Here is a 12338-nt window from a genome sequence, read left to right on the forward strand (position 1 = left end):
CAGCACACTCTTATGTTCAAATAAAATTTCGTGGATCCTCAGAGAGCAAGGGGTGTGTGTGTGTGTGTGTGTGTGTGTGTGTGTGTGTGTGTGTGTGTGTGTGTGTGTGTGTGTGTGCGCGTGCGCGTGTGTGGGTGCATACACATGCTTGGATTCCAGAGGTCAACAATTCTTGAGGCGTGGCTAACTGGCTTATTTGTCAGTGAGCCTTAAGAATTTGACTGTCTCTGCCTTCCAAGCTCTGGGACTATAAGCATGTCACCAAGCCCTTCTTAATCAGATCTTGCAGGGCAGAGCACTTTTCCTACTGAGCTATCCATCTCCCCAGCCTTCAAAGAATTTTCTGTTGTTGTCATCATATTGTTATTTTTTTGAGACATGGTTTCTCTGTGTTGCCACCCTTATTGTCCTGGAGTTGGATCTGTAGACTAGGCTGGCTTCAAACTCACAGAGATCTACCTGTCTTTAATCCTGGAGTGCTGGGATTAAAGACTTGTTCTATAAGGAAAGATTGGGGAAGGACGCTTCAGTTTTTGTTGCATTTAGATTGGCTGTAGATAGAGAAGATACTGCAAGGCAGGGAAGGTTTTGGGATAAGTGGGTGCACAGTCCGTAAGAGGCATTGCTGCTTCTGGTTACCAGCCTGGAACATTTATATATTAACAGGTGGTGGTGCCTGGGGTCAGCTGCCAGATGCCAAGTCAGTTTTACCTTGTGTTTAGGAATGTGGAATTATCGTGTTAGTTCTGGCTGGTAGCTATTACTTGGTTAATTCTCTGAACTCTTACATTCCCCACCCTAGACCTCAGTGATTTAGACTTAAGATAGTGCAGACATGCCTTTTTAAAAATCATGTATTATACAGAAAACTTACCTTAGTGAGGGGGCAATTATTCAGAATCTACTAGGCATGCTCCCCAGAGGGATCATCAAATACATCTTCTTCTTACTATACTGATACACACTGGCATGAGGGGGCTGGCTGCGTGGACTGTCTTTGTTTGGATATGTCCCACTTCATTTATTGGTGTGGCAGTTACTTAAGACCCCCTGAGCTCTATTGCTTCTGCTGTATCAGGAGTGATCACAAGTGTGTTTTCATAGGGTGCTGTGAGGATTCTTTGTGTTAGTGATGTATACGAAAGGCTTGGCCAAGGACCTGGTCACCATCCTCACTGTGCTTTTTACCTGCCCATTCTTCCCTCTCCCACTGCCAGCCTCTTGAGTTCCTCTTGCTTTCTTCTTTGTGGTCTTTGGTTCTGTTTGAAGGTGAATAGGACCGTATGAACAGATTCTTATCTTCTGTGCTTAGCACCCTTTATTCCTCTTTGTTTAAGTCTGGATTCTGTAATATATCACCCAGGGCCTTCCAGGACCTGGTCCCTGTGATTCTTGGCCTCATTGCTAATTAACCTTACCTCTCAGCACTCACTGAACCAGACACACCCATTTGTAGCTTGCAAAATATGACCTCCCTTTCCTTTGTTTTCCCTTTGCAAGGTAAGCTGTTAAGCACGAGCATTATTATGTTCTGAGACCATCCTTTCTTTGGATGGGTGAGGAGTCAGTCACTCCTCTGAAGATCTGGTATTAGTACCTAGAAAATTGTTTTGTTACGACATGTCACTTTCTATTGCTTCTTGGTGGCATGAAGCTTCTTGAGGACTGAGATAGGTCTAGTTAACTATGTATTGCACAACACAAGACAATTTTAGGAATGTTTATACTTGTTCTTTCCTCTTATCATCTAACGAAATCTTGGTTTTTGTTGTCTACGATAGTTTATAAAGATGTAAATGATTCCCAGTTAAGTAAAAAAAGCTTATTATTTTATTAACCCTATGTTATGTTCACTATTAGTTGTAAAAGTGTGATACTATTATGGGTGCTTGCTCTATTTTGGGAGTATTGTTTGAAAACACATGCTGGTGGGCATTCAGGTTGTTCCTTATTGGACCTAGGCAGCAGTGAAAGCAGACCAATGGTAGAGGCTAACGTCTCCATCTTGAACCAGGTTTGACGCTGTAAGTGCAGAACTGTTGAACTGGGTTTTGAAATCAAAGAGTGCCATTCAGAACACAGAGATGAAAGAGTACAAGAAGTTGCAGGAGACTTCGGGGATGAAAAAGAAATTGAAGGTAAAATATAAAACAAATACGCCAGGAAATAAAATAATCCATCAGGGTAATTTGGTTGTTGGCCTAGAGATGTGGCAGGGTCTAGAAGCTTCCATGAAATAAGTGTAGCCACCGATGGCTGTTGGAGTGTCACACTGAACATCAGATCCCCTTGTGGAGGAGGAATTCTAATTTTTTCCACTTTTCATTCCTGAATCATACAGTTGTACATACAGTCATCATTTCTGCCTTTTAGGTATGTTTAGATATACATAGTCTGGTACCTAGTAACTTAGGACTTTGGGCTGTTCCAATGATATTTTGCCTTTTGTACAACAAAGTACCTGGTGGACTAACACTTTCTCAACATAGTCTCTTTAAACAAGATAGTTTTTAAAGAGAGATTACAATCCATCATTGGAGCCAATTAGCTGGATTAAAAATATTGGGAAAAATTTCTAGAAAGTTACTGAAAGCAAAACTTGAATGTATTGCACGCCAAACATTACGGAGAATGTGAATAAGTAAAGCGTGCACTCACCCAGCTGTGGCTTCCTTCCCACGTTTCGAGCCGCCACATCTCAGTCTAACAGCCGTGTTAGAGAACGGTAGCTTTCTGCCTTGCTCAGGTACCATGTGGTTAGTCCTAGGATGATTGTATCTGAACTGAGCACATACAGATTCACGTCACTTTCCCCAGTCCATCCTAGTGTAACATCTGCTTACCTTCCATTTACATCTTCTTGGGTATTTAAAGCAAACCAGAGATGACTTGAACTTACAAGAGGAGAGATATAAGCTATATGCAAACAGTACGCTATTTTACATAAAACGTTTGAGCAGTCTCAGATTTTGGTGTCTGGCAGTTCTCCACCGACAGATACCGAGGACTACTGTATTATGATATAGGACCACTTCTCGAACCAAAAACACTTTAGTTTGGGTTCTAACGCATATCGTCATTATTTTAAAAGTGTGTGTGAAATGTGCTGCGTTCACACTTGAGTTAGAATTAGAGCCTGGACCAGCAGCTAATGCCAAGGCTCACAAATATTCTCTTACCCTTTGGCTTCTCCTTGGTGAACCCCATCATAGCTGTGTCGGGTCCCTTTGTTCCCAAACCATTCTTTTATTCTATTTTTCTCCCACCCCCATGTCCTTTTCATTTTGTTTGAGACAGGGTCTCACTATATAGCCTTGTCTGGCCTATAAATCACTCTATAGACCAGGCTGGCTTTGAACTCACAGAGATTCCCCTTTCCTCTTACTCCTGAGTGCCAAGGTTAAAAGTGTGTGCCTAAACTTTTATTCTTACAATATGAAATAAACCATGTTTGTGTATGGATATATTAGACCCCAAATGTTAATTTTAATGATTTCCCCTTGATAGTAATTCATAATTACAGAGTTTGTCATTTTTCCTTCTAAGACAATCTAAAGTTAATGGTCACTGTTAATGTTGTTTTTAGAATTTTTCATTTTCAGATTTATTAATTCTCGGAGTGCTAGAGAGTGGCCAGGAATTGCTTAGTATTTCATTGTAGTACTTTGCAGGTAATCTTTGAAATAACTAAAGAAAAATTAAGAGGACACTAAATGTGAGATTTTCAAGTACCATCAACATTATATTGAGAGGAAGTTTTCAGTATTTTATATTTGGGCTTTATTTCCAGGGGTTAGAAAAGGAACAGATAGAAAGAGCCCCCCGACTCGATGAACTGAAGCAAACCGGACAAATCCTTCTGGAGCAAATGGGAAAAGGTGAGACCCTGTGGGGTTTTTTCTTTCAGCTGTTTTAGAAGGTCATGCTTAATATTTGCAGTTTAACACATAAAACATTTAATAGAAAGAGCTTGCAAAAAAAGAAAGCTGGTTTTCAATTTTTTTTTGAGGCAGCTGAATCTCTTAAAAATGGAAATCTTATTATATTGAAGCTTTTTATTAAAAACAGATAAAATCGAAGTCATTCTGCTCCTACATGGGGGTGGGGGTTGTCAGAAAACGAGAAACCTCGAAAGCCTCAGCAGAGCAATTAAAATCTAACAGTGCACAAGTTCTTAAAACCTCACCTTTAGGGTTACATACTCTGAGTTTTTCATATAGACGAGGGAAAATTTTACACTGGCCACATCTTAGGTATGAAGTTGCCTTTTTGTAAACCTACTGTTCTAGTTTCATTCTATTGCTGTGACAAATACCTTGACCCAAAACAGCTCAGGGGAAGAAAGGGTTTATTTCATCTTAGAGGTCATAGTCCACTATTGAGGGAGGTCAGGGTGGAAACACAGGCAGGGCATAAAAGCAGAAACCACAGAAATGCTGCCTGGTCTGTAACGTCCAGGACCACCTGCGTAAGGAATGGTGTTGCCCAAGGTGGGCTGAACCTTCCCACATCTTTTAACAATCTAGACAATCCCCCACGGTGTGCCCACTGGCTAGTCTGACACAGATAATTCCTCAGAGGAGGTTTTCGTGTCAGTTGGTGCGAGGGTGTGTCAAATGGACAATTAAAGCTAATCAGGACACTCGCTAATGTTCAATTTTTGGTCATTGTTAGAGGATCACATTAATGTACTCTAGGGATACTTTTCTGCTTGAATTTGTTGTTACTTATATTTGAAACTTTTTCGAGCAATAAAGACCCCGTCCCCCACTAAAGTCTTTTATAGACATAGAGAAAATTCAAATTAGTATTTGTTTTTGCTGTGGCTGTTAAGTTTGGCATATAGGTATTTCCTTGCTAGGGGTGGACCTTCCTCCCTGCTCCCTTAAGGAAAGAGATGATAAGTTGAGAAAGTTAAGGACTGGGGTGGGGGTTTCAGTCTGGTGAGGGTCATGTGATGCTTTCAGTGATGGTGGAAGGCAGGAAGTGTAGTTGTTGCACATATGCAGGAGCAAGTAGGGCTGGCCTGGCTTTCTGCAGAACCTCCCTTCTTGAGATCTCCAGAGGGAGGGACCAAGAATCACATTTCCTGTGCACCTGCTCCTTGTTCTAAAAATACTTACTTGGTCAGTCAGCTGGCTGGGGTCTCAGCTCCCTCTGCATAGAATTCGAGCTAGGCAAGGGACTTGTTAGTGTCTTGCAGCCTGCATGGCCTCAGCAGGCAGGAGCAACAGCAGACAGCGACCTCTAGCGTAAAAGCTCTTGTGCCGTCTTCCCACAGCGGGACTCTTCTACAGGCATCAGAGTTATTGTGCGGGCTAGGGAGTGGGGACTCCAGCCCTACAAAGTGGCTGGTTTTGTAGCTTGTGAATGGGCATACGCTGTAGGAATTCCTCAACCCTTGGCGGTGGCCAGCTTCGCAGCTTCCGTGCCCGTGGTGGCTAGGACTCTTGGCTCTAAGGACTTGGCAGATTTCTGGATCTGTAGCTTGCAGTTTCTTCTCAGGCTTTCTGCTGCCTTCCCTCTCTCCAGCCTCAGTTCTCCACCCTCTCTTGCCTTCGGTTTACTGGTTTACTCTTCCCTCTTGCTCCTGCCCCTCCTGTTCTCTCATACCGCTCAGCTGCCGCTTGTGGCTTTGGTGGCATCACTGTCGCGGCTGTACCTGGCTACCCCCACCCTTTCGTCAGTAGAGGCCCTGCCTATTTTGCAGCTGTGCACACAGCTGGTTTCCGTGCTATTTTTGCGATTTGGTCAGCCAATTGCTCAGGCCCCTTTCTTCTTCAGGTGTCAAGCAGCTGACTTGCTTGTTTCTTTGGAGGATTAGCTCCCCAGGACTGCCCAGTTCTGTATTCCTGCCCCTCCAACCTTCCTTCTTTGCCCAAGGGTCCCGTGCCCCCCCCCCCCCGCTTCCCCATCTCCTTCTCTGAACCTTACCTCCTTACTAGGGACTGAATCCAGGGCTTTGCACACATTAGCCAAGTGGTCTACCCTGCCTTTTTCTGAAGCTGTTAGGTGACCAGTCTCCCCGCTTCCCCCCACTGCTGCCCTGGTTCAGATCTGACTGCCGTGATCCCACAGGTGTCCCCTCTTCAGTCTGTTGTTTCTATCTTCCTGTCACTTGCTCAGTGCTCAGCCCATCTGCCCGAAAGTAGACAAGGCCACTCAGGAGAAGCCTTTTATAGAGCTAGTGTTGCAACGTCAGGACAGGAAAAGCAGTATAAGAGGGTTTTTTTTTTTTTTTTTTTTTTGGCCAGCTCACCCAGGGAGCCAAACAGCCCACTCTGTAGCCAGAGAAAGTGTATTTATACCAATACCAACAAACCCACAAAAGAAACAAACTTTTGGCTTCGAACCAAGTTTAGAATTGTCCATTTTGCTCCTGTCATAGCAGTGTTTGGGACCACTGGGGTAAGCTCCTGCTCCAGCCTGCTTGGAAATGGTTGAAGGGTGTACTAGCAAAACACTTGGTTTTCAGGAGCTGGGTGGGGTTGTGCTGTAGTCGTGACTGTCATGTGCTTCCCTAAGGCACCATGGTGCGTTCCGGGAAGCTGAGGCTGGCATGGGGGCAGCTTGCACGTCTATTTTCCTGACAGTCCTCTTGCTGATGGCAGTAAGGAGCCTCCTCCTCTTTTGGGGGAGTTAGGTTGCCCCTTCCCCCACCTTTTCCTTTGCAGGAAAATAAGCAACAGAAGGAATGCTTGCAATAGGAATTCATTAACATTCCTATCAGTTTTTTTTGTTTGTTTGTTTGTTTGTTTTTTTTCGAGACAGGGTTTCTCTGTGGCTTTGGAAGCTGTCCTGGAACTCACTCTGTAGACCAGGCTGGCCTCGAACTCACAGAGATCCGCCTGCCTCTGCCTCCCGAGTGCTGGGATTAAAGGCGTGCCCCACCACCGCCCGGCAACATTCCTATCAGTTTTAACGGGGTTTAATAGCACTGCACATAGTACCCACGTCCTGTCCAGGGAGAGGTGGGATCCCTTCCCTGTCTTTGTGTTGTGTGTCTGTTTCTGCCCTTGACCAAAGCTACAAAGAACCACAGCAAAACGTGGCAGCTTAGTGAGACAAAATCTTTAAACCCATAGTTTTAAATCTTTAACTGTTTTTTTGGAGGGTGGGTGTGGGAGTGGAGTTGAGACAGGGTTTCTCTAGCTTTGGAGCCTGTTCTGGAACTCTCTCTGTAGACCAGGCTGTCCTCAAACCCACAGAGATTCACCTGCCTCTGCCTCCCAAGTACTGGGATTAAAGGTGTGCTTCACTACTGCCCAGATTAAAAAAAAACAGTATATTTATTTTATTTCAAGTGCATTGGTATTTTGCCTGTGTGTGTGTCTGTGTGAGGGTGTCCGGTTCCCTGGAACTGGAGTTACAGACAGTTGTAAGCTGCCATGTGGGTGCTGGGAATTGAACCTGGGTCCTCTGGAAGAGAAGACAGTGCTGTTAACTGCTAAGCCATCTCTCTAGCCCTGAGATCTTTAACTTTTTTGTATGTATGAGTATTTTTGTTATTCCTGCTTTTGGATTAAATTTTTATGATTTTTGTATGTGTCTGAGGGTTTGCCAGCATGTACGTATTTTGGTCCATGTGTGCCTAGAACTTACTGAGACTAGAAGAGGGAATTGGATTGCCTAGAACTTGAGTTATAGTCGGTTTTGAGCCATTGTGTGGGTGCTCGAAACCAAACCTGGATCCTCTGTAAGACCATCAAGTGCTTTTAACTACCATCTCTCCAAACCCTTACTGTTACTATTATTATTATTTTGAAAAAGGGTCTCATATAGCCCAGCCTGGCTTTGAACTCACTATGTAGTGGACATTTCTTCACCTGCTCTAGTACCACAATGAGGGCCTCTCAATCAGTTTTTAGAAGAATGGTGTTAATTTTCCCTCTCAGAAATTTTTTCCAGCTTCCTTCTCTTTCTTTCTTTCTTTTTATAAAAAAAGATTTATTTATTTATTAATAATATAATATTCTGTCTCCATGCCAGAAGAGGGCACTAGATCTCATTATGGATGGTTGTGAGCCACCATGTGGTTGCTGGGAATTGAACTCAGGACCTCTGGAAGGGCAGTCAGTGCTCTTAACCGCTGAGCCATCTCTCCAGCCCCCCCCCTTTCTCTTTCTTGTTTAGCATTGATTACCCTGACATAAAAATGAAGTGTTTGGGATGGGGGAGATGGCTCAGTGGCTAAAATACTTGCCTTGCAAGTGTTAGCACTTGAGTTTGGATCCCCTGAACCCACCACATAAATGCTGCCATTTGGCTGCCAACCCAGCACTCTGGAGGCAGAGACACGGGATCCTTGGATCAAGCAGGCTAGCTATACCAACCAAATGGACCAGTTCTGAGTTCATCAAGAGATCTTGTTTTAATATGCAAGGTGGAGAGTGATCAAGAAAGATACTTCCACAAGCCTTCACATGAGCATGCCCTGATGTACCTGAGCATATGTGTGTGAGTGTTCATGTGTACTAGCACATGTACGCACATGTACACAGGCCTGCGAACAACTGCCAAAAAACAAAAAACAAAAAACCCAACCAACCTACCAACCAAACAAAAAAAAACCCAACCAAAACCAAATCAGAACAATACCAGAAGTGACTGGTGTTACTCGGCATCAACCAGAATAGGAATAAGCATGCTGAAGTACAGCCTACATCTCCATTGTTCACACAGTTGTCAAGAAAAAAAATGGTGCCTTTTCTTGCTCATGACCCTGTTAGCAGTGATACGTGCACACAGACTGCTGTATGCATATCTTGCTCGGGTCTAATGTTCTGTTACCAGCTCGATTTGGAAGTGCACCTCAACAGCTGATGTGGGTGGTGCTTTTCATCCCTGGCATGCGTGGTTGTGTTTCTGAGTTTTAGGGGCTGTAGTGTGACACACAACTTCCTACATTTGCATTGTTGGTGAAACAGGAGTGACTTCTTCTTTTCCATGATGTTTTCCTTTTGCGTTTTCATCACTGTGGTCTTTGATAGTGTGTGTTTACAAAGAGGACTCATTTCACTGCCCTGCTACTCACGTCCTGAAGATGCTGAATCTATCCTTTCAGCACAGATGTCTGCCAAAGAGGAAGATCCTGTGGCCACTTTCCTATACCTCCTCATACCCGTTTTTATGCGATTTGATGGAATTTATAGCACTGGAAAAGATATGGAAAGAACTGTTGTTATAGATAACTTCTAAAAATCATTTCTAAAAACACTGTGTACCTTTCTAGAATCTGAGAAAAAAAATTATGATTCTCAGTGACTGGAAGGATGGCTCAGGTGGGTAAAGGTTTTTTGCCACCAAGCCTAATGGCTGAGTTCCTCACATGGTGGGAAGAAAGAGCCGATGTCAGCAGCTGGTCCTCTCACCTCCATGCGCATGCCCTGGCATGTGGGCAGCCCCCACCATAAAATAAGGAAATAAATGTAAAAGCTTATAAGATTAATGCAGTAAGAATAATAGCCTTCTTGAGACGTGTCTCTAAAGCAGCTACCTTTGTCATTATTTTGGCATTTTTAATATTTATTTATATATTTAGAATGTTCAGTTTCTTGAGCCTGGGTCCCGGTTTCCTGTTCCTGTATGTTCCCAAGTTGCTTTCAGGTCAGGGGACTCTTTTCATCGTTTGTCACCACAGACTTGAGCCAGCTCTGAGTTTTGCTGGCTGTCTGCTTTGTTTTCTAGCTCTGCACAAATTCAGGCATTTGAGCTTATTTGTCTGCGTCAGATCAGAAGGTAGCAGAGTGTTAGACTGTCCCTGTGGAGACATGCATTGTATGGGAAAGGAACTGGCTGAGGCTCTGAGATAGCCACACCCCTCCTGAGCTGCTCTCTTAGCATCTCCCACTCCCCTTAGGTCAAGGAGGTCAAGGACATCCAGTCATTTATAAGTGCGTCATTATGATTTGTAGTTGTGCTGGAAGGGACCTAAGCGAACGATCACTATATGTGACATTGCCTCATCTTTCACTTTGCTAGAGTGTGTAGGACCAATTCTAAACAACCTTGAAGTGTCTGCTTTGACGCACTTGGACTTTTCTGTTTGTGTAGAGGGCCTTCCGACCGAAGAAATAAACGGTGTTCTGGAAAGGGTTTCATCAGGGTGGAAGGCGGTATCTCAGCAGCTGGAAGATCTGGGAAGGAAGATCCAGCTTCAGGAGGATATAAATGCTTATTTTAAGCAGCTCGATGCCCTTGAAAAGGCCATCAAGGCAAAGGAAGAGTGGCTGAGGGTCACGCCCATTTCTGAATCGCCCCAGCAGCCCTTGCCAAGCTTAAAGGATTCCTGCCAGGTAGGGCGCCAAACAGCTGGACTACGTATATGGGAACCCCACAGACAGCAGGCAACAGGACTCCATGCTGAGTCTCATATATAAAGAGGATATATCATTCCGTGTGTATGGTGAAAGACGTGTGTGTGCATGCATGAGTTCCCATCAATGCTTAGGAAGGCCAGAGGACAACAGAGGTCACTAGGTGTCCTGCCCCACCACACTCATCCTTACTCCTTTGATCTCTCACTTAACCTGGAGCCTGCAGTCTAGTAAGTCCCTGCTGGCCTCTGTCCCTGCCCTCCCCCAGCACAAGGGCTGCGGCATACGCTAATGCCCTCATTTTTACATGGGTGCTGGGGATCCAAACTCAGTTCTGTAGGATTGCATAGCAAGCACTCATACCCACCGAGCTGTCGGTAGCCCAAGGGGCTGTATCTTATAAAAGCAAAAGATTTTATGATGTAAAGAGAGAGCAGAGTGTAGGGGAGAATGGATCTTGTATCATGATCTGTGTGTTCATTTTCTCTATAACTTTCTATGCGGATCCTCATCTTCATGTAGTAAAGTGACTGTGTTTTGTCTTCCTTAGAGGGAACTGACAGATCTCCTTGGCCTTCACCCCAGAATTGAGACACTGTGTGCAAGCTGTTCAGCCCTCAAGTCTCAGCCCTCTGTCCCAGGTTTTGTCCAGCAGGGGTTCGATGACCTTCAAAGTCACTACCAGGCTGTACAGAAGGCTTTAGAGGAATACCAAAAGCAACTAGAGACTGGTAAGCCCTGGCTTTCCACTGCAGTCCTGTCTGTCTGTCTGTCTGTCTGTCTGTCTGTCTGTCTCCCCTCTCAGTTTTCCTTAATCTAAAAATTGCTCCTCAGGATATGTTGAGTTTCTGCTGTCTTTCTCTGTACCAGTGTGACTTGAGGTCTTACAACTCATTCTATACTATTCAATACATTCAAACTATGTTCAAAACATTCAGACTGTTTCAGTGCTCACACTTGTTTATAAATAGACAGTGTCACATGCTCTAAACTTGTATAAACTGGATGTAATGACTTCTGGAAGACTTTTGTTTTCCTTTTGTGGTGGTGTGTTGAAACCCAGGACCTTGTACACACTAGGCATGTAGTTTGCACTCCCGCCCTCATCAAGGTTTTTGGGGGAGGGACAACTTTGCTGGAACCTGTTCGGACCAAAGCATCACTGATTTCTATTTGCCCAGTGCTTAGTTAGGGTTTTAGCAGCACCACCTATTCCTTGAAAAGAAATCACTTTGCTCTCCTAGAATTTGGACACAATCGGAGAAGTTGGAATGGGAAAAATTGGAATAAATCTTGTTGGGGAAGAGGTCTCTGAAGGATTGTGAAAGCCTGGGTATCCTGTTACGCGTTTCTTCTCTGCAGCTGCTGCATTGGATTGCTGTGGGCTATGTGAACTCAGTGCAGGGACAGTCATCTCTACTACCTTAGCTCTTGTGCATCTTGTACAGACTTTAGGAATGTATGCGTGTTAGGCAAATGTGTCATGTAGCCTTTCTTTCAACTGTGCATTTGCACTTCATGCATTTTGCTGATGGCAATCAGTTAACTTACAGTGTGACAAAAGTACTCGAGACGCCTCCTCCCTCAGCCGACGGGTACAAGGCAAGCTTTCGGTTTTGACAAGCATCAGTGGCAGGCAGTTAAACTTGTGCTGCTAATTGCTTTCACCTCTTGGTGCTTCTCATTCAACTCGCTTCCTCTTCTGCACAAACACTGATTGTTTGGGGTTTGTGCCGAGTCTCAGAGGGATACGCTGTGCTAGCTGGCTCTTGCTGTCTGTGGGGTTCCCATATACGTTGTGTACACCCATGGGCTGTCAGGAAGGCTCGGGGAAGGATCTTTGCTGCCTCTTATTCTTTGTGGAGCAGTTGGGGAAGGCGATGTTGTGGGAGACAAAAGGAATGTTGTCCTTCAAGCTTCATCGAGACATTTCAGCGTGATCAAATGAAGAAAAATGATAGTGAGTTAATATTTCAAGCATCAGCCACCAGAGGAACGAAGCCACAGTCTGCCTGTCTGAAA

General features: G+C 44.4%; 1 protein-coding gene across 6 annotated transcripts in view; it reads left to right on the forward strand.

The window, feature by feature from the left end:
• Utrn (utrophin) overlaps window positions 1–12338 on the forward strand; it is a 485772-nt gene that overhangs the window by 156302 nt on the left and 317132 nt on the right. For all 6 annotated transcript variants that reach the window (XM_021224511.2, XM_005065869.4, XM_040758232.1 and 3 more), the window contains 4 exons: window positions 2015–2138; window positions 3791–3878; window positions 10054–10295; window positions 10867–11047. In XM_021224511.2, the coding sequence (XP_021080170.1) occupies window positions 2015–2138; window positions 3791–3878; window positions 10054–10295; window positions 10867–11047 (635 nt within the window). The remainder of the gene's footprint in view (window positions 1–2014; window positions 2139–3790; window positions 3879–10053; window positions 10296–10866; window positions 11048–12338) is intronic.

This window comes from Mesocricetus auratus, unplaced genomic scaffold (assembly GCF_017639785.1).
Source record: "Mesocricetus auratus isolate SY011 unplaced genomic scaffold, BCM_Maur_2.0 Super-Scaffold_100018, whole genome shotgun sequence".
NCBI classification, from domain to species: Eukaryota; Metazoa; Chordata; class Mammalia; order Rodentia; family Cricetidae; genus Mesocricetus; species Mesocricetus auratus.